General features: G+C 36.9%; 1 protein-coding gene across 2 annotated transcripts; it reads right to left on the bottom strand.

The window, feature by feature from the left end:
• Window positions 1-4,690: 4,690 nt before the first annotated feature.
• Window positions 4,691-23,710, bottom strand: LOC106091199 (pancreas transcription factor 1 subunit alpha). 2 transcript variants are annotated; one of them, XM_013257667.2, is made up of 3 exons: window positions 22,907-23,710; window positions 22,513-22,820; window positions 4,691-5,934 (listed from the first exon to the last, which is right to left on the bottom strand). In XM_013257667.2, exons 1-3 carry the CDS (start codon window positions 23,095-23,097, stop codon window positions 5,576-5,578), a joined length of 858 nt encoding a protein of 285 aa, XP_013113121.2. In that variant the 5' UTR covers window positions 23,098-23,710; the 3' UTR covers window positions 4,691-5,575. The 2 variants fall into 2 exon arrangements, with proteins under 2 accessions (XP_013113121.2, XP_013113112.2); XM_013257658.2 differs by having other exon boundaries at window positions 22,513-22,823.
• Between the last annotated feature and the right edge of the window lie 1,269 nt (window positions 23,711-24,979).

Below are 24,979 nucleotides of genomic sequence, written 5' to 3' on the forward strand. Positions count from 1 at the left end.
TGGCTGAAGTGTTTTGTTATGACTTCCAACAACTATGCAAAGTATGGTTCAAATCGGTTCATAACCTGATATAGCTGTCATATAAACTGATCTGGGATCTTGATTTCCTCAGCCTCTAGAGGGCGCAATTCCTATCCGATTTGGCTAAAATTTTGCATGATCTGTTTTGCTATGGCTTCCAACAACTATGCTAGATATGGCTCAAATCGATCCATAACCTGATATAGCTATATGACAGATCTTGAATCTTTGAAATTTTCCAAGAATTCTTTTGTTATGACTTCCAATAACTGTGTCAAATATGATTTTAGTTGGTCCATAACCTGATATAGCTGCCATATAAACCCATCTGGGATCTTGACTTCTTGAGCCTCTAGAGGTCGCAATTATTATCCGATTTGGCTGAAGTTTTATACAACTACTTCTCTCATTACCTTCAACATACGTGTCAATTATGGTCTGAATCGGTCTATAGCCTGATACAGCTCCCATATAAACCGATCTCCCTATTTTACTTCTTGAACCCCCAAAGGGCGCAATTCTTATTCGAATTGGCTGAAATTTTACACAATGTATGGTCTCTAACATTCAGTTCAATTATGCTTCGAATCGGACCATAACTTAATATAGCTCCAATAGCATAACAATTCTTTTATTTTATCATATGTTTGCCTAAAAAGAGATACCGACAAATGCCATCCATGGTGGAGGGCATATAAGATTCGGTCCGGCCGAACTTAGCACGCTTTTACTTGGTTTTTGTCTGAATACTTACTTTACGTTAATTGGCTATGACAAAACATTTGTTCGACTAGCCGAACGTAGAGTAGCGTTCAGAGCGCCTCGATCTTCTGCGCTCATTCTAAAATCTCTGACACCAAGTTTCGAGGTGTATCCCACCATTTGATATTTCCATCAAGCTTTTGGTCTTCCCGGTTTGCGTGTACCATCGTGTTTGCCTTCAAATAGCTTTTTTGCTGGAGCTTTTTCATGCATTCTGACAACATGACCTAGCCAACGCAACCTTTGTATTTTGAAACTGGTCCATATGTTTTACGAAGAATCTTTCTCTCAAATACTCCAATCACTACCCCATCTGCTTTCACAAGTACCCATGCCTCAGAACCATATAACAACACGGGTAGTATCAAAGTCTTGTATAGTATAATCTTCGTCTGTCGAGAGGTTGCCTTGTTTCTAAACTGCTTACTTAATCCAAAGTAGCATCTTTTTGCCAGTATTATTCTTCGCTTCATCTCAAAACTGGTGTCATTCGTTTCGGTTACGGCGGTGCCGAGGTAGATGCTGACTTTCTCAAAGTTGTAGTTCCCACCTTTCTCCATTTTCTTTATATGCTCGGTTGTACAAGACATTTTGGGAGTTTAAAGCATCCATTTCGTCTTATCTCCATTTACTGCCAGATCCATTTTCACTGATTCTCTTTCGATTCTTTGAAAGGCTGCAATTACTACTTCCGATGGCCGACCTATGATGTCGATCGATGTCGTCGGCATAGGCGGGTAGTATATGTTCTCTTGTGATTAGTGTGCCATATCTATTCACATCTGCATCCCGTACGATCTTCTCCAGCAGGATATAAAAGAGCTCAGAGTATAGGCTGTCTCCTTGTCTAAAACATCTTTTGGTAGTGAATGGTTCCGAGAGATTCTTTACTATTCTTAATGAGGAACGCGTATCAGCAAGTGTCATCCTGCAGAGTCTTATAAATTTTGCAGGGACACCAAACTCAGACATAGCTTGAAATACCTTTGAATGTTAAGGGGTATCGAAAGCGGCTTTGTAGTCAACAAAGAGATGGTAGGTGTTGATTTGTCCTACTCGGGTCTTTTCCAGGATTTGGCGCAGTGTGAATATCTGGTCCAGAGTGGATTTACCAGGTCTAAAGCCGCCCTATCAATGGCCCAATTATCTTATTCACTAAAGGTTTTCATCTTTCACACAGTACGCTCGAGAGTTTCTTGTATGCGATGGGGAGGAGTCTTATTCCTCTGTAGTTGGCACATTCCGCCTTGTGTCCTTTCTTGTGTTCGGGACATAGTATGCTGAGGTTCCAATTATCAGGTATGCGTTCTTCTAGCCAGATTGCGCAGATAAGCTGATGCATACGCCTTATAAGCGTATCGCCTCCGGTCATAAATAGTTCAGCGGGTTGACTTCAAACATATTAAGGTCAGATGTCGGGTGGCTTAAAATAACCCACTGTAACAAATTTCAGCGAAATCGGGTAATAAATAAAGCTTTTATGGGCTTCAGACCCTTTATCGGCAGATCGGTATTTATGGCAGTTATATCCAAATATGGTCCAAATTGGCCCGTTCAAGAACTTAACCAGCGTGCATCAAAAAGACGTATCTGTGCCAAATTTCAGATCAATATCTCAATTTTTGAAGGCCGTAAAGTGATTACAACACACTGACATCGTTAAGTCGTCTTAGAATTTTACGACGATCCGAAATATATATACTTTGCTGAGTCGGAAATTGATATTTGGATGTGTTGCAAACGGATTGACTATATGACCCACCATCCTACGGTGGTTGGTATAAAAAATTTCAGAAGTGGTATTCGTCTTTTAATACTGGCGATAGCATTAGGATATGTTTTCATCGATAACCTTCTAGATAACACTAATGAGGTGCAGCTGTGAACCAGATTGCACACTCCACTGCTACCTATAGCAGGATGATATCTTGATATCTTAACACTAATTTCTCTCCAATTCTCCTTCAGTGTTCGTAAAGCCTTCATTTCACTGGCATTTGTGTTTATGTCAGTTATGTAAACTTTTTCTTTTAAAATATTTTTCGAATCATATTTTTATACCCTCCAACATAGGACGGGGGTATATTAATTTCGTCATTGTGTTCTTAACACCTCGAAATATGCGTCTGAGACCCCATAAAGTATATATATTCTTGATCGTAATGTCATTTTGAGTCGATCTAGCCATGTGTGTCCGTCTGTCTGTCGAAACCACGCTAACTTTGGAAGGAGTTAGCCGCTTGAAACTTTGCACAAATACTTTTTATTAGTGTAGGTCGGTTGGGATCGTAAATGGGCCAGATCGGTCCATGTTTTGATATAGCTGCCATATAAAACGGATCTTATGTCTTGATTTCTTGAGCCCCTAGAGGGCGCAATTCTCGTCCGATTTGACTGAAATTTTGCACGTGGCGTTTTGGTATCACTTCCAACAACTGCGCTAAGTATGGCTCAAACCGGTCCATGTATTGATATAGCTCCCATATAAACCGATCTTGGGTCTTGAATTCTTGAGCCTCTCGAGGGTGCAATTCTCGTCCGATTTGACTGAAATTTTGCACGTAATGTTTTGGTGTCACTTCCAATAACTGTGCTAAGTATGATTCAAATCGGTTCATAATCTGGTAAAACCGATCTTGGATCTTCACATCTTGAACCCATAGAGCGCGCAATTCTCATCCGATCTGGCTGAAATTTTGCATGAGGTATGACGCAAATCGGTACATAACCTGATGTAGCTGCCATATAAACTAATCTGGGATCTGGACTTCTTGAGCCTCTAGAGGGCGCAATTCTCATCCCATTTGGCAGACATTTTGTACAACGGCTTCTCTCATGACCTTCAACATACATGTCTAATATGGTCTAAATCGATCTATAGCTTGACAAAGCTCCCATATAAACCTATCTCCCGAATTTGCTTCTTGAGCCCCTACAAAGCGCCATTCTTATCCGAATGAACTGAAATATTACACAATGACTTCTGCAATGTTCAGCATTCATTTACGGCCCGACGCGGACTATAACTTGATATAGCTGCAATAGCACAACAGTTCTTATTCAATATTCTTTGTTTAGCTAAAAAGAGATACTGCCCATAGAACCCAACAAATTCGATCCATGGTGGAGGGTATATAAGATTTGGCCCGGCCGAACTTAGCGCGCTCTTACTTGTTTTCTGATTTATTTTTTCAGCACACCTATTTAAGGAGTTATAAGCATTTTAAGTTTTCAAGTTTTTTTTAGTTTTAATTAAAACAAAAAACATTAAAATCACAATAACGGCATATGGATATGAAATCAGCTATCAGGGAGAATGCGTTAGCAGCCATTCTTGGACCCAAGCCAAAACAATTATTATTTGTATAATGTGCATTGTTTTAGTGGACGTTAACTGGATAAACTAAAGTCAAGTTTAAAGATTTTTAAGATAATAGGAGTTTATATTAAACCAGTATTTATTTCGAATTTCAAAGTGAAAATCTAGTTTTTATTTCTGTTTTGGATAATAATTTTCAAATCAAAACACACGTAAAATTTATTTAAGTTGAACATCACTCAAATGTTTGTAGTGTATACTTTGATTTTCACTGTGAAACTCGAACCTTTAATTTTAATACTTCCTTTAGTTTTACTAGTGCAACAAATGAAGACAAAGAGCCTTTTCTTTTTCTAATATTTTATTTCAACTTTTCCATGATAAGAGCGTAGAAAGAACTTAATTATCATTAAACTTATTACTAGAAAAAACAAATAAAAATAATTACATAAAATATTTATATAAACAAAATAAAAAAAGACTTAACTTAGAGATACCACAGAATAGTTGTTTATATTTTTCTTATTTATAAAATAATATACAGACAAAAATTTTCAAAATTTTTTTTCTCTAATCAATAGGAGCAGTTATAGTGTTTTTATAATGCATTAAAATTTAAATGACTAGTAAATTAAATGTATACAAATATTTAGTTCATAAGGAATGACTAGTTTCCATAGTTTATTTTTTCTTTTGATTAATTGCACATGTTGTTGAGAGTTTTCCGTTTAAAATTGTATAATTGAGTAGAATGAAGCACAGGAATTTCGACAAAATTTTATAGGAAAGAAACATTTTTTAACAGAATTTTACAAAAATAATTGTATATTTTTCAAATTTTAACAATTTTAAAACGTTTCATAAAAACTATTTTCGGAAATGAAACTTTGAAAAAGGTTTATCCCAGGATTTACCAAATAAGATTATGTAAAGCAATCATCTGAAATCATTTTTTTTTTTTTTTTCAATTTTTGACTGTTCTTATTGTTGATGATGTAAATTTTCCCTTTGTTTGCATTTTCTCCTATTTGTGTCAATATAAGTCAGCCATTTTGGCATTCCTAATGTTCATGGGACCGCCCCACCCCCAAAAAACCAAGGGTGGGAGGTGGTAGTGACATGGCCCTGAAAATTTATATCATATTCGTGTTCTACTATAATATACCTTTCATTTGAGTCCCATATTATCGTGATTGGTATAAATATATATTTGGTACGATTTAGCGATGGGGCGGCCCCCTTAGGTACCCCATTCGAAATTTGGATACCAAATTTGTATTTTTAGGTTACTATAATAGAGCACATACAATTTCTTCCATTTTTTTCTTAATTTTTTCCATAGAAAATTTAGGATTTTTTTTTTTATTTTTTTCAAAGTTATGTTAAAATTTGACTTTCCTACAATATATTGTCGAAATTTTAAACTCTCCCTATGTTTACCCCCTTTCTTATATAGAGTTGCCAACCTTAGATTTATAATCCATTTTGTTGATGCATTTCATTGTAGAGTTCGTGACATGTGCGCGCTGCACTACCGCCATTATTCGTGGGTGAGGATTCGTTTAAGGAGGATGATTCCGAAGAAGAACTGCAGGAATTCGGTGAGTTGTAACGCTGATGAGAGTGGTGATTGTTGTTGTTGTTATTGCTACTATTTAAGTGTTGAGCGGCAGTAGTGGGGGCTTGAGCTTGCTGCTGTTGCAAATGTTGGGCCACCGAATGGGTTATATGGGATCGGGGATCTTCAGGGGTCCAGGTGCGAGCATATAATTTACTACCAGGATAACGATCGCCACGACGATACCAGGACAAAGAATGAGCCATGCCGCCAGCTGTAAGAAAAAGAAGAAAAATATTGAAAAAAAAATAATCGCAGGTCTTTGTCTAGCGTTTTAATTAAAAAACAGATAAGCTCTTCAAAGAGTTAATTCGAGTCCTTTTTTTTAAATCCTTTTGCGGTGATAAGTGTCAATGGTGAAATTTTGAAAAAATCAAAAATATAGGCCATTTGCTTTAAAGGTTTTGTATGCCTTATATCCCTTTAACAAGGATGTTGCTGGCATAGAAAAAAAAGTATGGGTTGGTTCATGTTTGCTGTATTGTTTGATTTGAAAACACTTGAGAAAACATTAGTGTCTACATTACAATGCCATTAGCGGTAACCTGGGGTGGTAAAATGACGTTTTAAGTGTTAGAGATTTCCTCAAAACCTATGTGGCAAAAAAGGGTGGATTTTTGTTCAAGGTAAATCCTGCAGGACAAATATGATTGTTGTTGCAGCTGCATGCTGGGGGATTTAATTGTCTGCTAACAAAACTTACTCACTCTACGCGGGAAGAGACAAACACTAAAGCATATGTCTAAAGAGCAGCAGCAACAGCAGCTTCCAATCAAAATCGCTGGCAAGCATATATACAGAGAAGGGTGTTTCCTATAGAATTACCATAGCCCATTATATTTCAACTCCCCCAAAAACACAAACACTTGTTTGTTCCATTTAAGTCTGGCAATTTGTTCGCCATGACGAGACATTTTCCGCTACTCTGCCGAAAGTCCTTGAAAATGCGGGTGTGAACATTTTTGTGGCCAACATACGCCAAAGTAGTTTCCACTTGTACTACCAACCATTATTGAGTATGGCTAATGCTGAGAGAAAAAAAGGTCCTTGGAATCATTAGATGAAAGTCTTTCAAAATTAGCAGAAGAGCAACCAAATATTTTGAATGATGCATGTTGTCGGTCCCTCTGTTCTTGCTACCATCTATCAGTCTATCCCCTTAGACTACTATTGGGAAACAAATCATCACCACATTCTTTCTTCCTTTTGGCTATGTTGCAAGTTGGTGTGAACAATTGCCAGTTGTGTCTACTTCCAGGATTATAAACTGAACTTCCTTTTCCACTTTATGCCCAACATAATTTTACCAACTTTTGTACCGTGGGAGTAGGGGGAAACGACATGGCCTTAAAGGTGATTGGGTGCTCTAGAAAAGGTTGCGTGTATTTGCGACGAACTCCTCCCCCTCATTCTTGGGGAAAATTTTCCGCTTTATATTTATATCTGTAGGGATATTGTCTGCCTGTCTGTCTGTATGTCACCTCACAGGTTTATATGTCTGTAACATGAATTTGTTATACTGTCTCTGGGCCAGCTGTAAAAGCTTCCCCATTTTCCCATAGTGTAATTATTTGTTTTACATTGTGAAATACATTCAAACAATTGATACAAATAATCTTTAATGTATGTACATATGTATTTTTGCAACATGCTTGTATTTTTTTTAAATTTGTATGAATTTTATTACAAATACAAATATATATATAAAAGAAATATAAAATTTTCATAAATTCATAAGAATTTAAGGGCCACTGCAGCGCTGAGGTTAGAATGTCCGCCTATGGCGATGAACACCTGGTTTGGAATCCTAACGAGAGCATCAGAAAAAATTTTTCTGTGGTGGTTATCCCCTCCTAATGCTGGCGACATTTGTGAGGTACTTTGCCATGTAAAACTTCTCGCCAAAGAGGTGTCGCACTAAGGCACGCCGTTCGGGCTCGGCTATGAAAAGGAGGCCCCTTTTGAAAAGTTAGGCCCTGTTCCTTAATTGAATATATATGGACTATAAAATTTCGTGGAAATTTAATATGAATGGAATAATTAAATAAAATTTGATATTCATAAAAAAATTTCGTCGAAATTCGATTTTCATCAAAAGTTTGAGAAATTTAATGATTCTAAAAAATTTGTGAAAATATTGCTTTTTTAGCAAATTTTGTCGAAATTGAAATGTTATAAAAAACTATTGGGTTGCCCAAAAAGTAATTGCGGATTTTTCATATAGTCGGCGTTGACAAATTTTTTCACAGCTTGTGACTCTGTAATTGCATTCTTTCTTCTGTCAGTTATCAGCTGTTACTTTTATGGTATGGATGGTTCCTCAGCTCTATTCCCAAATAGCTTTAATTTAGGCCCAAGATTGCCATGGTCGATAAATATGTACGGTTGGATGGCGTTTTAAGTGCTGGGGCTGGCTCTCCGCAATATAAAAATAGGTATCTTATTCGTTCTTTACTCCTAAAAATCTTTCATTGGAGCCCCATATTTATATGTTCGGGAAATAAATTCAGTTGGGGTGCTTTCACCTCCCATTTCATGGACTTATTTTTTTGCCTTATTCGAGAAAATCGATTCTGCCGTTTATGAGTCTATAAGGAACAAACAAACAAACCAAGTCCCAAAAAGACATGATTGGCTAATATGCCCATTTGGGACTTTATGGAGGGTGGGGTACCCCCTATACTTCGACATGATTTTGTATGACAGATATGTTTAATACCATATTCGTATTCTACTCTTCAATACCTTTCATTTGATGCCCATATTTTCCCGATCGACCACTTTTGATTTTTAGAGGTGTTTTTGGGATAACGCGTGAGGGTCCGCCCCCTTTCGATATGAACAAATAATAAAGCCTATTCCTTCCTTCTGCCCATATCCGCAATCTTCTCCCGAATACCTTTAATTTGAGCTTAAAATTGTCATGATCGTCCAATAAACCTATTTATTTAAGCCCCATATTGCCATGGTCGTCAAGCATGTTCTTTTTGAGGATGTTTTTAGGGCGAAGGAGCCCCCGAACATTTGGTTCTACTTTTGGATAACATATTTGTTTTCAGCGTAACGCAGAGGTCAGCTTGTCCGCCTATGACGCTGAACGCTTGGGCGAATCCTGGCGGGACCATCAGAAAAAATTGTAAGCGGTGGTTTCCCCTCCTTATACTGGCAACATTTGTGAGGTACTGTGCCATGTAAATCATCTCTCCAAAGAGGTGTCGCACTGCGGCACGCCGTTCGGACTCGGCTATAAAAAGGAGGTCCCTTATCATTGAGCTTAAACTTGAATCGGACTGCACTCATTAATATATTGGTCTATTATCCATTTGGCGGGCTATGGGGCGGCCCTCCTAGGAACCCCACCCTCAAATTTGTTTTTAGGTTATTATAAGAGTGAAAACAAATATTCACTTGAATCGCCCCACCAATCTTCAGGTAAGGTGTAGGGCCCCATCACCCACTCAGATATCAAAAAATGAGGTACCCTATTTTCACCGTGGATCCATTCTGCACTATCAATCTGCAAAGAAAGAAACCAACACAAATTGAATGTTATACCCACATCCAAAGGATAGGGGGTATAATATTAAGTCATTCCATTTGTAGCACCTCTAAATATTGACTTGGGACCCTAAAAAGTACATACAGTGGTACAAAAAAGTCTATATACCCCTCTGAAAAAAACACGTTTTACAAATGGAATTTTTTGAAAAACATTTTTTTTTCCAAATATCTGTTATTGCTAAAATTGTTGCTTCATGGTTCCCAGATTTATATTTAGTTAAAATTTTTAGAGTAAAATCTTATTGGACATATGGCCCATTTGCAATCCCCATCCAGATTTAGATATATCTTTTATTTAATGATAGATAGCAATAGTTGTCCTATATGGCGGAAATTTGGCACATAGTCATCTGTTACCACTTCCAACAACCGTGCCATGCATGGTCGAAATAGGTCTGTAACCTTATATAGCTCCCATATAAACCGATCTCCCGATTTGACATCCTGGGTCCTTGGAAACCGCAATTGTCCGATTTTAAATTTGGGACATAGTGTTCTGTTACGATTATCAACAATTGTGTCAAGGACAGTATAAATCAATCTACAACCTAATAAAGCTCCCATATTAACCGATCTCTCGATTTTATATCACCACTCCATGGAAACCGTAATTGTTGTGCGATTTGGCTGAAATTTGACACATAGTGCTTGATTACAACTTCCAAAATCTATGGTAAGTATTTTCTTAAACGATCTATAACCTGATATATAAGCCCCATATAAACTGATCTCCCGATTAGGCTTCTACGGCCTTGAGGTTTTGTCAGATTTGGCCGAAGTACGTAAAGTACACAATTGCCATTCAACTATGGCTCTATGTGTAGATTTTTAGCAGAATCCATGGTGTTGGGATTCCAAGATTCGGCTTGGCCGAACTTAGTTTGTGCTTATTGTTCTTGCGGGGACTTTTTGGGCGCCCGTCTCCACTGTGGCTTCAAGGAAATATTTTGTATCCGTTTGGTATTTTACTCTCCCAAGTATGGTATTTTACTCTCCCTAAGCCAGTAATCGGCTTCTCTTGTGCTCTAAAAACTATAAAGTAACTTCTAAAAAGGAAATTTTAAGTTAGGAATTCCGTGCTACTTACAAAATCCTTAATTGTTTTCAATACCACTCCCCTAAGTTGGTTCATGTCTGATATTGTGTCTCCACCTAAGTACGGGTATCTGTTGGACGCGAAAGCCGGGCAATGACGGTCCTACCGAGCGTTTCGCTGTTCCACAATGTTGCATGCGCATTTGTCGCCCACTTCCTTAACTCCGACTGCGTCGACCCGAAAGGCTTCGGGCTAACCTCTGGTGAAGGCCAGAGGACTGGTGTCAATAAACAGATTAATTAAATCACACAGTGTTCTTTAAGGTCATTATGATTGATCGACTATTTTGGGGTGAGCTGGTGGTGAGGCTAGATATATGAGCAGAATAAAGATATCATATTCGCAGTCCACAACCTTATAGCTTTAATTTATCCCCATATTGTCATGATTGGTGTATACAACCGTTTGGTGGAGCGCGCCTGTATGAGGGTTCTGCGCCACACCCCAGCTGCCACTTGAGCAAAAATTTGAAAGACGCACTCTACTCAAAAATATCTATCACTTGATCCCTCATTGTTTTATTGGGTCCAATAACCTATTTGAGGCGATTTCAGGAGGTAAAGCGCCACCTACATTCTTGGACACAAAGTTTAATATTATATTCGTAATCTGCTCCAAATTCCTTTTATTTGAGTTTCATGAAGCTATGATCGAGTAATATTCCCATTTGGGGGGCGTATTTTGGGTGGCGCGTCCACCAATTACTTGGACCTCATTTTCATGTCATATTCGTTGTCTACTTCATTTGAGTCCTATATTGATAGGTACGTACAGTATGTCTGTTTGGGGCAATTTTTGGAGTTGGGTGACCCCTTGGATACTTGAACCAAATTTTTAATACCATATTCATATTTTACTCTCTAATAGCTTTCATTTGATAGCCATATTGTCCCTATCGATCCACTTTTGACTTTGGGTGGTGTTTCTGGGGTAACGGGGAAGGGTCCGCCCTCTTCCCATATCAACAAATTATAAAGCCTATACCTCCTTCCTGACCATATTTGTAATCTACTCCGGAATACCTTTCATTCGAATCCCATATTGTCATTATCGCCCAGTAAACCAATTTTAGGCTGTTTTAGGGTCGGTCTGCCCCGCCAATTACTTGGACCCATTTTTTGATATAAAATTCGTACTCTACTCCTGAATACATTTAATTTGCGTCTTATTTGTAACGATCTTTCCACTTTTATTTTTGGGTCGTACTTTTGGGGTAAGGGGGAGGGTCCGCCCGCTTCCGATATAAACAAATTATAATGCCTATACCTGACCATATTCGTAATCTACTCCCAAATACCTTTCATTCGAGTCCCATATTGTCATTAGGGTCCGCCCCCTTGCGATATGAAAAAATTATATAGCCTAATGGCGTAGGGGGTTTTTTACACAGGTGAGAAAAAAAAAATCATTTTGCTGTGCCAATGCACCATTTTTTCTAACACTGACAAATTTTGACGTTTATCAAAAATCAAAAGTAAACAAGATTTACAGGAAAAAGGCAGAAAATAATAATTATTTGAGTAATGAATATTTTTCAAAAATATTTTCCATTACAGCTGGCAGTTATATTGCAAATGAGAACGTTGCAATATGGAGATATTTTAAATCTTGCTTCGTAGAAGACATTTAAAGACATCTGTATTAATTATTTCCCAATTTTAGGAAGTTTTGTATTGTACATGGAACCTTCTTCACGAACTTACTTTACGAAAAATGAATGCAAATTTGCTTCTATTGTTTTCATGAAAATTATGAACAAAACTCATGCCAGGTAAACAAACTATTGACGCCGTTATAGAAAAATCACTAAACAGCGGCGCCAGCATTTCAATAAACTACAAACACAAAACTTTACTTTTATTCATTATTGTTAAATAACAACATTTAAGAATCCCGTTGTCAATGATAATAAACAATAATTTTAGTTATTTATGCCAAATATAAGTTTGGTGGAGCGCGCCTGTATGAGGGTTCTGCGCCACACCCCAGCTGCCACTTGAGCAAAAATTTGAAAGACGCACTCTACTCAAAAATATCTATCACTTGATCCCTCATTGTTTTATTGGGTCCAATAACCTATTTGAGGCGATTTCAGGAGGTAAAGCGCCACCTACATTCTTGGACACAAAGTTTAATATTATATTCGTAATCTGCTCCAAATTCCTTTTATTTGAGTTTCATGAAGCTATGATCGAGTAATATTCCCATTTGGGGGGCGTATTTTGGGTGGCGCGTCCACCAATTACTTGGACCTCATTTTCATGTCATATTCGTTGTCTACTTCATTTGAGTCCTATATTGATAGGTACGTACAGTATGTCTGTTTGGGGCAATTTTTGGAGTTGGGTGACCCCTTGGATACTTGAACCAAATTTTTAATACCATATTCATATTTTACTCTCTAATAGCTTTCATTTGATAGCCATATTGTCCCTATCGATCCACTTTTGACTTTGGGTGGTGTTTCTGGGGTAACGGGGAAGGGTCCGCCCTCTTCCCATATCAACAAATTATAAAGCCTATACCTCCTTCCTGACCATATTTGTAATCTACTCCGGAATACCTTTCATTCGAATCCCATATTGTCATTATCGCCCAGTAAACCAATTTTAGGCTGTTTTAGGGTCGGTCTGCCCCGCCAATTACTTGGACCCATTTTTTGATATAAAATTCGTACTCTACTCCTGAATACATTTAATTTGCGTCTTATTTGTAACGATCTTTCCACTTTTATTTTTGGGTCGTACTTTTGGGGTAAGGGGGAGGGTCCGCCCGCTTCCGATATAAACAAATTATAATGCCTATACCTGACCATATTCGTAATCTACTCCCAAATACCTTTCATTCGAGTCCCATATTGTCATTAGGGTCCGCCCCCTTGCGATATGAAAAAATTATATAGCCTAATGGCGTAGGGGGTTTTTTACACAGGTGAGAAAAAAAAAATCATTTTGCTGTGCCAATGCACCATTTTTTCTAACACTGACAAATTTTGACGTTTATCAAAAATCAAAAGTAAACAAGATTTACAGGAAAAAGGCAGAAAATAATAATTATTTGAGTAATGAATATTTTTCAAAAATATTTTCCATTACAGCTGGCAGTTATATTGCAAATGAGAACGTTGCAATATGGAGATATTTTAAATCTTGCTTCGTAGAAGACATTTAAAGACATCTGTATTAATTATTTCCCAATTTTAGGAAGTTTTGTATTGTACATGGAACCTTCTTCACGAACTTACTTTACGAAAAATGAATGCAAATTTGCTTCTATTGTTTTCATGAAAATTATGAACAAAACTCATGCCAGGTAAACAAACTATTGACGCCGTTATAGAAAAATCACTAAACAGCGGCGCCAGCATTTCAATAAACTACAAACACAAAACTTTACTTTTATTCATTATTGTTAAATAACAACATTTAAGAATCCCGTTGTCAATGATAATAAACAATAATTTTAGTTATTTATGCCAAATAAGTCGTTTAAATTAAGTGACGTCTGCCCACAATGTAGGCGGCTAAGTTATGCCGCACGCAAATGAATTTACAATCGCTGACATGGAACTTTGCTCAATGAAACGTCAAAATTTGCTGTGCTACTCAAAAATTATTCACCACACTTAACGTCATATTTTTACTCTCCCTACAATTTTCGTTTTCACAAAAATTAAATTTTTACCATATTTTTGCTTTTGCTTTTTTTTTGTTATCATACTCTTTTTTGTCTTCTACAAGTCTAAGCCTTTTCAACGATGCATAATTTGTATATAAAATATTTTATACCCTGCGCCAAAATCTCTACCTAATGTGCACACCTCTATGATTTGATCACCTATCCAGTAGAGAGTTATTGTGTAGAACATTGGAATAAAAGTCGAAAGGTGTTTTTTCCTCTAATTTGTGAATTGCAATATCAAAATACTGGCTGATGCCAAATTTGGCCCAAGCATATCCTTCACATATTCAAATACATATTCGTCTGCTTACCTGAATACCTTAAATTCACTGAGGTGCCTTTTTATAAAAAATATTGGGTTGCCCAAAAAGTAATTGCGGATTTTTTAAAAGAAATTAAATACATTTTTAATAAAACTTAGAATGAACTTTAATCAAATATACTTTTTTTACACTTTTTTTCTAAAGCAAGCTAAAAGTAACAGCTGATAACTGACAGAAGAAAGAATGCAATTACAAAGTCACAAGCTGTGAAAAATTTGTCAACGCCGACTATATGAAAAATCCGCAATTACTTTTTGGGCAACCCAATAGTTTATAAAACATGTAGTTTTTTGACTTTTTCTCCTAAGTACCCTAACCTATCCCCACAGGTACAGCCGTAATTGTGGGAAATCATTTTATATTGTAACACCACCTTGCACACGAACTCGATAACACCTCAGCTCTAATCTTTCCAAATTTCAAAGAGATATCACTACCCGTTCTCACACAGCATATTTTTTATTAGTTTTTTTTTTTCGTTTTTTGCCCACTGTGCGATGCCCCGATTTGACTTCTTGAGCCCCGAGAAGCCTCAATTTCATCCGATTTGGCTGAAATTAGAACAAAGACTTGAGTTAAGACTTCCAACATACATGCAATGTATGATCTGAATCGGTCTATGAACAAATATAGCCCCCATATAAATTGATCCCTGGATTTGACTTTTTGAGTACTTAGAAGCCTCAATTTTCATCTGATTTGGCTGAAAATTGGAACAAAGACTTCTGTTATGACTTAATCGGTCCATAAACAGATATAACCCCCATATAAACCGATCCTAGGGTTTAACTTCTTCAGCCCTTAGGAGCCTTAATTTTCTTCCAATTTGGCTAAATTTTGGAACAAAGACATCAGTTACGACTTCCAACATCAATGCCAAGTATGATCCGAATCGGTCTTTAAACAAATATAGCCTCCATATAAACCGGTCCCCGGATTTGACTTTTTGAGCCCTTAGAAGCTTCAATTTTCATCCGATTTGGCTGAAATTTGGAACAAGGAATTTTGTTATGACTTTTAACACCCATGCCAAGTATGATCTGAATCGGTCTATTAACAGATATAGCTTCCATATATATACCGATCCCCGGGTTTGACTTCTTCAGCCCTTGGAAGACTCAAGATTCTTCCGATTTTGCTGAAATTTGAAACAAAGACTTGCGTTATTCAACACCCATGCCAAGTATGAGCCGAATCCGCCTTTAAACAAATATAGCCTCCATATAAACCGATCCCCGGATTGGACTTTTTGAGCCTTTAGAAGTCTCAATTTTCATCCGATTTGGCTGAAATGTGGAACAAGGAATTTTGTTATGACTTTTAACACCCATGCCAAGTATGATCTGAATCGGTCTATTAACAGATATAGCTTCCATATATATACCGATCCCCGGGTTTGACTTCTTCAGCCCTTGGAAGACTCAAGTTTCAACCGATTTGGCTGAAATTTGGAACAAAGACTTGTGTTATGACTTTCAACATAACAAAGTATGAGCCGAATCGGCCTATAAACAGTTATAGCCCCCATATGAACCGATCCCCGGATTTAATTTCTTGAGCCCTTAGAAGCCTCAATTTTTATCCGATTTGGCTAAAATTTAGAACAAAGACTTGTGTTATGATTTTCAAAGTATGATCCGAATCGGTCTATAAACAGATATAGCCCCCATGTAAACCGATCCCCGGATTTGACTTCTTGAGCCCTAAGAAGACTAAATTTGGCCCAAAAACCGATTTTATGACTTACAACATCAGTGCCAAGTTTTATTTCAATATGTCAATGTGGTGATATAGGCCCCCTTAAATATCTATATCCCGATATGACTTCTTGAGACCAAAATAATTCAAACACAAAATCAGTTAATAAGGTGAAATTTTTAGCGGAATCCATGTTGGTGGGTACCCAAGATTCGGCTTGGCCGAACTTAGCACGCTTTTACTTGTTTTTGGTAAAATAGAGAAAACTGTTCATTTTATACCTTTTGGTAATAATGCAGAATGAAAACTTCTGGCAACATTGTTTTTTTACCAAAATTGCCATATGTTCTTATCAAGTCCGTTATAATCGTACACTTATAAACCACCCACAGCAGCTGCCCAGTTTAACAATAATAAACACATAGAACCTAAACCACTATGCACCGTCGATAGTTGTGTGGATTGTTTGCTGTAAATTCCATGTCATCTAACAATGTCCCAATCAAATCTTATCCCCTAAAGTCCTCTGGGGCAACGAAAAAAGAAAATATTTTGATAAACGATCTTTATTCGTTTCGTTTCGATATTCAAATCAGCAAATGAAAATATTGAAAATAGCTTTGCAAAAACACGCAATCATTATGCATCCTAACAACACATCATCATATTCAATCAACGTCAAACGGGAAGAGGTGGACTTAATGAATGGGGCATATGGATTGGCCAAAAGGCCGATCTATAAGAGATGCTTATCTTAGACACACACGTATGCACATCATGTAACCACAAGTTAAGGGTGAATGAACATCGATGCTCAGGCAAGGGTCGATTATTTTGAATTTCAATGATACCACAACAATTTCTGGTGATAAACACATGAAAAATCCATGCTTCATGTTGGTGAACGAATGGATGGATGATTGCAAATAGTCCAAGGCTTTCTTTCGTTCATTCATGGTGCTGTTGATGAAGAAACATCGGTCTGTAACTAATTAGAATTTTCACACTTTTCCCATCATGTTTTGTTTTCATGTCCTAACGCAAATGTGAGGGGGAATAAATTCGCCAGCAACGCCACATTGCCACATGCAATTTGCCTGATATGGCCAGCGCCTTAATGCTCGATTTGTTGCAGTTAAGGCTTTATTTTCGAAGTGAAAACGAATTTCCCTCATTTCGTTATGGTCTTTTGGTTAATAATTTTTCTATTCAAAACTTTGAGGGAACTGCTACTTCCACCACTACAGAGCTAAAGAAGATCGATTCATATGAAAAAAAGGTATCTTAATTGGTTATGGTATTAAAATGTATTCCCGTTGGCTCTTCCAGGCAAAAAAAGGGGTTGAGCAAAAAATGATATTCAGTAGAAATAATTTGCTTTTTTGAATAAAAAAATATATTTTTTTGTTATATGAGGAAAAAAATTCCATTTTAGAAAGTCAAAACATCCATAAATTTCTCTAAAATTAAAAATTTTATGAAAAAAGGGACATGAACGGCTAAAGAGGTTGGTGAGTTATTAGGAACCCTGCCTATAGGTGAAGTCTTATGTTTGTCCCTTAGTTGCCTTAGAGTTAACATAACATTTTGAATGTGTTTATCTGGAAGAATTCCAAACCCAAACCTGATGATTTCAAAGATGCATTGAGAGAGATCAATGGAAACCACGCAGTGCTAGGCGACTTAAACACCCGAGCAGTAGGGTGGGGCATGCAGTCGATCAACCCCAGAGAATATTGCAGTTGGCAGTGTGGACAGTGTGGTGCGCACTATGTATTTAAATACTTTTGCATGAAAAAATACTTTAAGTTTTTGAGTTTGCTTTTGGAAAGAAAATGTCTTTCATTTATTTTTGTCGTGTGTGCCAAAACAGTATTGGCTAGAGGCAATATTTCGAGCGTTCCTATATTCGGAACACGTAGTTGTTAAACTGGTTAAAGGATCAAAAACTGCAGGATATTGGAGATAAACAGTGATCACCATTACCTCTTTCAAGCACAGAGATACCACACCAGCAAGACAAGGAAAACCAAACCAAAACCTAAACGAAACCAATCACATTCGAATGAAATGTGAACAAGCTTAAACCATCCCTCCTCCCAGCTAAGATCGATCGATATACATAAAAATTCAATAACAAAGGTCATTCAATAACATAAGATCAAAGTCCATAATCGCTAAAGGATGTAATAAGACGATATCGAAGATTAACTGCCAAAATCGAGTGAGAAAAAGTTAGTGGTTCGACCAAGATCGAATAGTATATCAGTTCATTGATCGAATGATACAATCGATTGACACAGAGGTGATTATGTCTGAAACATACGAGAGCAGAAGCAAAAGAGAACAAGTAAAAGTGTGTTAAGTTCGGCCGAGCTGAATCTTGATACTTATTCTTTGAATTACTTTTTATACCCACCACCGAAGGTTGGGGTATATTCATTTTGTCATTCCGTTCGTAACGCAACACATCGAAATATCCATTTCCGACCATATAAAGTATGTATATTCTTGATCAGCGTAAAAATCTAAGACGATCCAGCCATGTCCGCCCGTCTTTTGAAATCACGCTACAGTCTTTAAAAAAAAAATATTGAGCTGAAATTTTGGGCAGTTTTTTTCCATAAGCAGGTTAAATTCGAAAATGGGCTATACGGACTAAATCTTGATATAGCCCCCATATAGACCGATCCGCCGATTTAGGGTCTTAGGCCTATAAAAGCCCCATTTACTATCCGACTTTGCTGAAATTTGGGACAACGAGTTGTGTTAGGCTAGTCGACATTGCTTTTCAATTTGGCCCAGATCGGACCAGATTTGGATACAGTTGCCATATAGACCGATCTCTCGATTTAAGGTTTTGGGCCCATAAAAGGCGCATTTATTGTCCGATGTCGCCGAAATTTGGGACAGTGAGTTATGTTAGCCCCCTGACATCTTTCTGTAATATGGCACAGATCGATCCATATTTGGATATAGTTGCCATATAGACTGATCTCTCGAATTAAAGTTTTGGGTCCATAAAAGGCGCATTTATTGTCCGATGTTGCCGAAATTTGGGACAGTGAGTTATGCTAGCCCCTTTCTTTCTTTCGGTCCATATTTGGATATAGTTGCCATATAGACTGATCTTTCGAATTAAAGTTTTGGACCCATATAAGGCGCATTTATTGTCCGTTTAGCCATAATTTGGGACGGTGAGTTGTGTTAGGCCCCTCGACGTCCATCTTCAATTTGGCTCAGATCGGTCCAGATTTGGATACAGTTGCCATATAGACCGACCTCTCGATTTGAGGTCTTGCGCCCATAAAAGGCGCATTTATTGTCCGATTTAGCCATAATTTGGGACAGTGAGTTATGTTAGGCCCCCCGACATCTTTCTGCAATATGGAACAGATCGGTACAGATTTGGATATAGCTGCCATATATACCGATTTCTCGATTTAAGGTCTTGGGCCCATAAAAGGCGCATTTATTGTCCGATGGCGCCGAAATTTGGGACAGTGAGTTGTGTTAGGCTCTTCAACAACTTTCTGCAATTTGGCCCAGATCTGTACAGATTTGGATATAGCTGCCCTATAGACCGATCTCTCGATTTAAGGTTTTGGCCCCATTATAGGCACATCTATAATCCGATTTCGGTGAAATTTGACACAGCCGTGCCATATATGATTTAGGTCGGTCTTTATTTGGATATGGATACCAAAAATTTAGATATGGATTTTGTTCTACAAAATTAAACAATGACTTGTACTTATTAGACCACTCAATGTCCGTGTCGAATTTGGTCCAAATCGGACCATTTTTCCGGTATAGCTGCTATGGGGCATAAATTATAAATTTTTCTCCGGATTATGACATACGTGACATACATATATACCTGATGTGGTATCCAAAGTTCGGCCCGGCCGAACTTAACGCCTTTTAACTTGTTTCAATGAGCTACATCAAGTTATGGATTGATATGGACCATACTTTTCATGGCTGTTAAAAGTCATAGAAAAATACCACCTTTAAAATGTCAGGCAAATCGAATAAAAAATTGCGGCCTGCAGTGGCTCAGTTTGTCAAATTGGGAGTTCGTTTTATATGGCAGCTATATCAGGTTATCAACTGATTTAGACCATACTTTGTTGGAATTGTTGGAAGTCCTATCAAAACGACATGTGCAACTAAATTGGATAACAATTGCGCCCTCTAGAAGCTCAAGAAGTCTAATCGAAAGATCGGTTTATATGGCGGCTATATCGGGTTATAGACAGATTAGTACCAAACTTGGCACAGTTGTTGGAAGTCATACCAAAACGACTTGTGCAAAATTTTAACTAAATTGGATAAGAATTGCCCTCTATAGAGGCTCAAGAAGTCTGACGGACGGACATGGCTAGATCGACTTTAAATGCCATGACGATCAAGAACATATATAATTTATATTTCGGGGTGTTACTAACAGAATGATGAAATTAGAATATCAACATCCTACACAGCAAAAAAATCGCAAAAAAATTTGAAATTTTTAATGAAAAAATTAATTAATTCAATAATTTTTTTTATTCGAATCTTAAAAAATTTTCCAATATGGTGCTTAATTAAATTCAATTAAAGGCAATTTTGTCTCCTGCAATATAAAGGGAAGGAGATTTCAAAGACCCTTACGTCCCAAACTTTGACAAATATAAAGCACTACCATGGCAGCCGGTTGTACGCGCTGGTTTAACACGATGAAGTACTTCATCCGCCAAGGACTACAGTCTCAGAGCATAATACACTGCTACGACAATAAAAAAATCTACCTGACACACGAAAAATTTTACCCATTTTTTAATTTGATCAATTAACAAAATAATTGAAATTTTCAAAAACTATAATAATATTTTTTAATTGGATCAATTAAAAATTTTAATCATTTTTTTTAATTGTGTATGCAATTTTTTTCATTGAATATTTTTGATCATTTTTTAATTGGATCAATTTACAAAATTATTGAAATTTTCAAAAAATAACAATCATTGTTTTAATTGTATCAATTAAAAAATTTCAATCATTTTTTTAATTGAATATGCAATTTTTTTCATTGAACATTTTTTCAATTACTTTTTCAAAAATGGTGATTGATATTATCATTTTCGTTATTGAAGCAGTTTCAATCAAAATATTAATTGGATCAACTAATTTCGTGATTAGAACTAATTTTTATTTTTTCCTGAGTATGGTGGAGGGTATACAAATCGTTGAAAACTTTGTAATTGAAAATTGCCTAAATATCAATCACGATGGTAATTGAAAAAAACCCGGATTCAATCAAAAAATTTTCAATTAAATTGTTTAATGAAAAAATTTTCGTATTATTTTTCTTGTGTTTGCATTTTCTATGGATTAAGACAATGGGTTTTCTTTCCAGCAAAAGTATTGCCCCTACCAATTTTGGAATTAAAATCTTCTGCAAATGCAACATTCTCCAAGAACATTCTGTTGAGAATATCAGGGAGTGTTGTCTCTCTGATTTATGTTTAAGCTTCACCACTTGTTGGAGAAGTTTTGCAAAGCTGAATATCTCAGAAATACCGTCAGCGTTAGTGAGGGGAGAACCACCGCTGCAATTCGGTTTAGTTATCACCAGGATTTAAACCCAGGCCTACGGTGTCATTCGCTATCATTCTAACCCCTGTGCCACAGACACGATTTAAAAATCATAGACGGGAAAGCTGTCATATATTCTCTCTAGACGCTCGATATTCCTTTTTGTCTTCCGTCGGGGCACCACTGGAATACATATGGAGGCAACGTATTTTAGTCTCTGTCGAACCGCTAATCCACAGCCAACTGGCAGTTGTAATACCACGTATTACCTTTCGATGTTGCTTTGATGTTTCTCCCTTCCCGCTGCACTTCTTCCATGGCGGCAATGTCCGTTTTGCTTGGCTGATGATCTTATAAGTGACGCTAGCATTAAGGCCTAAAAAGAATGAGCGCGTTGAAGAGTGTCGCGGTGAAAGATGCAACTCTGCAAACAAATGTTAAAAAAGCAACTCGTTAAGCAAAAGTTAAACAATTTTCAACTTTGATGACAGAAAAAACACTACTTCAAATGTGGCAACAAGCAAGCGTCAAAGTTGTACTTTTCTTAACTTTTCCTCGTTGCTTTTGTGGAATTTGTAAGCAAAGTTTAATTTTTGGCGCTCAAAACCAAAGCTCAACGTGCTCATTCTGTTTTGGCCTTGAGTGAGGGAATTACAACCGCTGAGAAATGTTTTGGCAAGGATTATAAATAAGGCGTATCATAGGTAGAATTCCATAATTCTGCTATAAAAAGGGCTCGTTTCTTCGGTATGATTTCTTACTTATTTCTTAACTTTACAGAGAATATGCCATTCACTTAAACTATTCCATCTAACCTTCTTCCCAAATTTTACCCAGTTTAGGTTATACTTACATCGATCCTTTAAAATAATCTTTTTCGGTGGTTCCTTTTGATATTTCCGCTTTAGAGTCAAGCCCGGTTCGTTGCCGTTTTTATCCTTTTTTACCATTTCACTTAAGAATGTTATATAACTTATGGCCAATTTCAAGGTGTCCACCTTACTTAAGCGTTTCTCATACGGCAGAGTTGGTATATGGGAACGTAGGCCCTCAAAGGCTTCATTTATGGATTGCATGCGTCGGCGTTCCCTTAAATTGGCCGCTTGACGCTGTTGAGCCACCTGAGAGGCACATTTTAGGCGACGCGTTTTATGTATTCGTCTGCTAAAAAGAAATTTTGCAAACGTATTGGGGGATCTGTTAGAACAAATTGTTGGATTGAAATTCAATTGCTAAGGAAAACCTACGTTTTCTCGGTATTCTCCTGGTCACTGTTAAATCCACTGCTATAGGCATCATCATCATCGGAATCGGTGCTATTGTCATCCCCAAAGAAAAACTCTGAGCTTGATGATGATGAACCATTGGTGGCCTGGGATCCCTCAAAGAAGTGACGAGCCATGGTGGCTTCTAAATCAAAATTTTCCAGGGAAAACATTGCGGTTATATGTAATTTTCTTTGAAGACTCTGTTTAGAGATTGATTGTTTGTTTTGATGCCTTGGACACGTGCTGCAATAGCGTCGGCAGCCACCGCAGGGCCACTACGAATAAATCAACAAACAAGCGTGTCGTCCTGTCTTCGTACACTTGTGTAGTATGATATTAATCTAAGCCACTTAATGAAAAAAGGGGGTATGTGGCTTATCGGGTGGGGTATTTTATATTTTTATTGATTTTATTCCAATCTGTCATGGAATTGTTTTATAGACATGTTCAACAATTGTGGAAGATAAGATAACACATTAACTTATAAAAAAAATAACTCCGAAGATCCTTTTACTTTGAAATAGGGATTTTTCTCTTTTTGTCACCCTGTTTGCTTTTAGAATATTTTGTTTGTTTTCATAATCATATTCGCACACTCTAACATTTAACACTCATAATTCCTAAAACGTGCCACCAATTAGACCGCACATGACCATTCACTTGATTCCTTATTTTTTTTTTGTTTTGTTCTCCACCCGATATTTGCGTTGGCGTTGCTTGCCACTTAACAGTCTCTCGCGTATCCGTTTCTTGTTACCAATAACTTCCGTTTACATACACGTTACAATAGCGAGTGTCGGCAACACGGCCCTTACGTTGTCCTTATAGTGTTAATTTTGTTGTAATCAGTGTTTGCAAGAACAAAAACAACAATAAACCACTACGTTGCATCCACCTAAGGGGTGGCTTGTTGTATGAAAATTCCTTTCGATTCTCCCCTACAATCGTTGAAAACCACGAAAACAACACAATGGCAACCCCCTTTCACTGTTGTATGCTGGATAACGGTACTATCTGCTATGGCTGGCATTATGCAGTGAAAAAAAAAACACAAAGGGCGGTCCTTATTGCCATACCGTTGGCCAATCACAAGACGAGAAATTGCTTTTTCAGTTGGTTAAATGGGAAATAGCGCCACATCAAAGTTTATTTTGCTTTTGATGTGTGGGGATATTGGGGGAGGGTGCGAGATATTTAAGCTGTATTTTGTATGTGGGATGTATGTAAAAATTTGTTAATAACATTATAAACTTTTGTTTTTGTTATACTTGGTGTATGTAGTTAGTATGCAAGAAAGCAACCCAGTTAATAGCTGGTGATTAAAATAAAACAAAATGAAAAATAATAAAATAAATTAAAATGCAATGAAATAAAGTGAAATAAAATAAAAAAAATAATAAAATAAAATAAAATAAAAAAAGATAAAATTAAATAAAAAAAAGAATAAAATAAAAAGCTAAATTAAATTAAATAAATTGATGTAAAATAAAATGTGTTGAATTAAGATAAAATGAAATTAAATAAAATGAATTGGGATAAAAATAAAATAAAGAAAATTAATTGAAATAATATAAAATAAAGACAAGTAAAAGCGTGCTAAGTTCGGCCGGGCCGAATCTTATATACCCTCCACCATAGGTCGCATTTGTAGAGTTCCTTTCCTGATATCTCTTTTTAGGCAAACAAAGGATAAGAGAAAATAATTGCTATAATATTGGAACTATATCAAGTTATGGGCTGATTCGGATCATAACTGAATTGAATGTTGGAGACTATAGTAAATGTCATTGTGTAAAATTTCAGACAATATGAGTAAGAATTGCGCCTTTTAGGGGCTCAAGAAGTGAAATAGGGAGATCGGTTTGAATTGGAGCTGTATCAGGCTATAGACCATCGGACCATATTTGACACGTATGTTGAAGGTCATGGGAGAAGCCGGTGTACAAAAGTACAGCCAAATAGGATGATAATTACGCCTTGTGGAGACTCAAGAAGTCATTCCAGATCGGTTCATATGACAGCTATATCAGGTTATGGGTCGATTTGAACCAT

The sequence above is a fragment of the Stomoxys calcitrans genome, chromosome 2 (assembly GCF_963082655.1).
Source record: "Stomoxys calcitrans chromosome 2, idStoCalc2.1, whole genome shotgun sequence".
In the NCBI taxonomy this organism is placed as follows: Eukaryota; Metazoa; Arthropoda; class Insecta; order Diptera; family Muscidae; genus Stomoxys; species Stomoxys calcitrans.

Excerpts from the sequence above, each read along its gene's own strand:
- LOC106091199 (XM_013257658.2), bottom strand. The coding sequence starts at position 23,097 with ATGTTTTCCCTGGAAAATTTTGATTTAGAAGCCACCATGGCTCGTCAC. Across the intron at positions 22,824-22,906 it reads CAGGAGAATACCGAGAAAAC|CAGACGAATACATAAAACGC; the intron begins GTAGGTTTTCCT and ends ATTTCTTTTTAG. Across the intron at positions 5,935-22,512 it reads GATTATTTTAAAGGATCGAT|CTGGCGGCATGGCTCATTCT; the intron begins GTAAGTATAACC and ends TTTTTCTTACAG.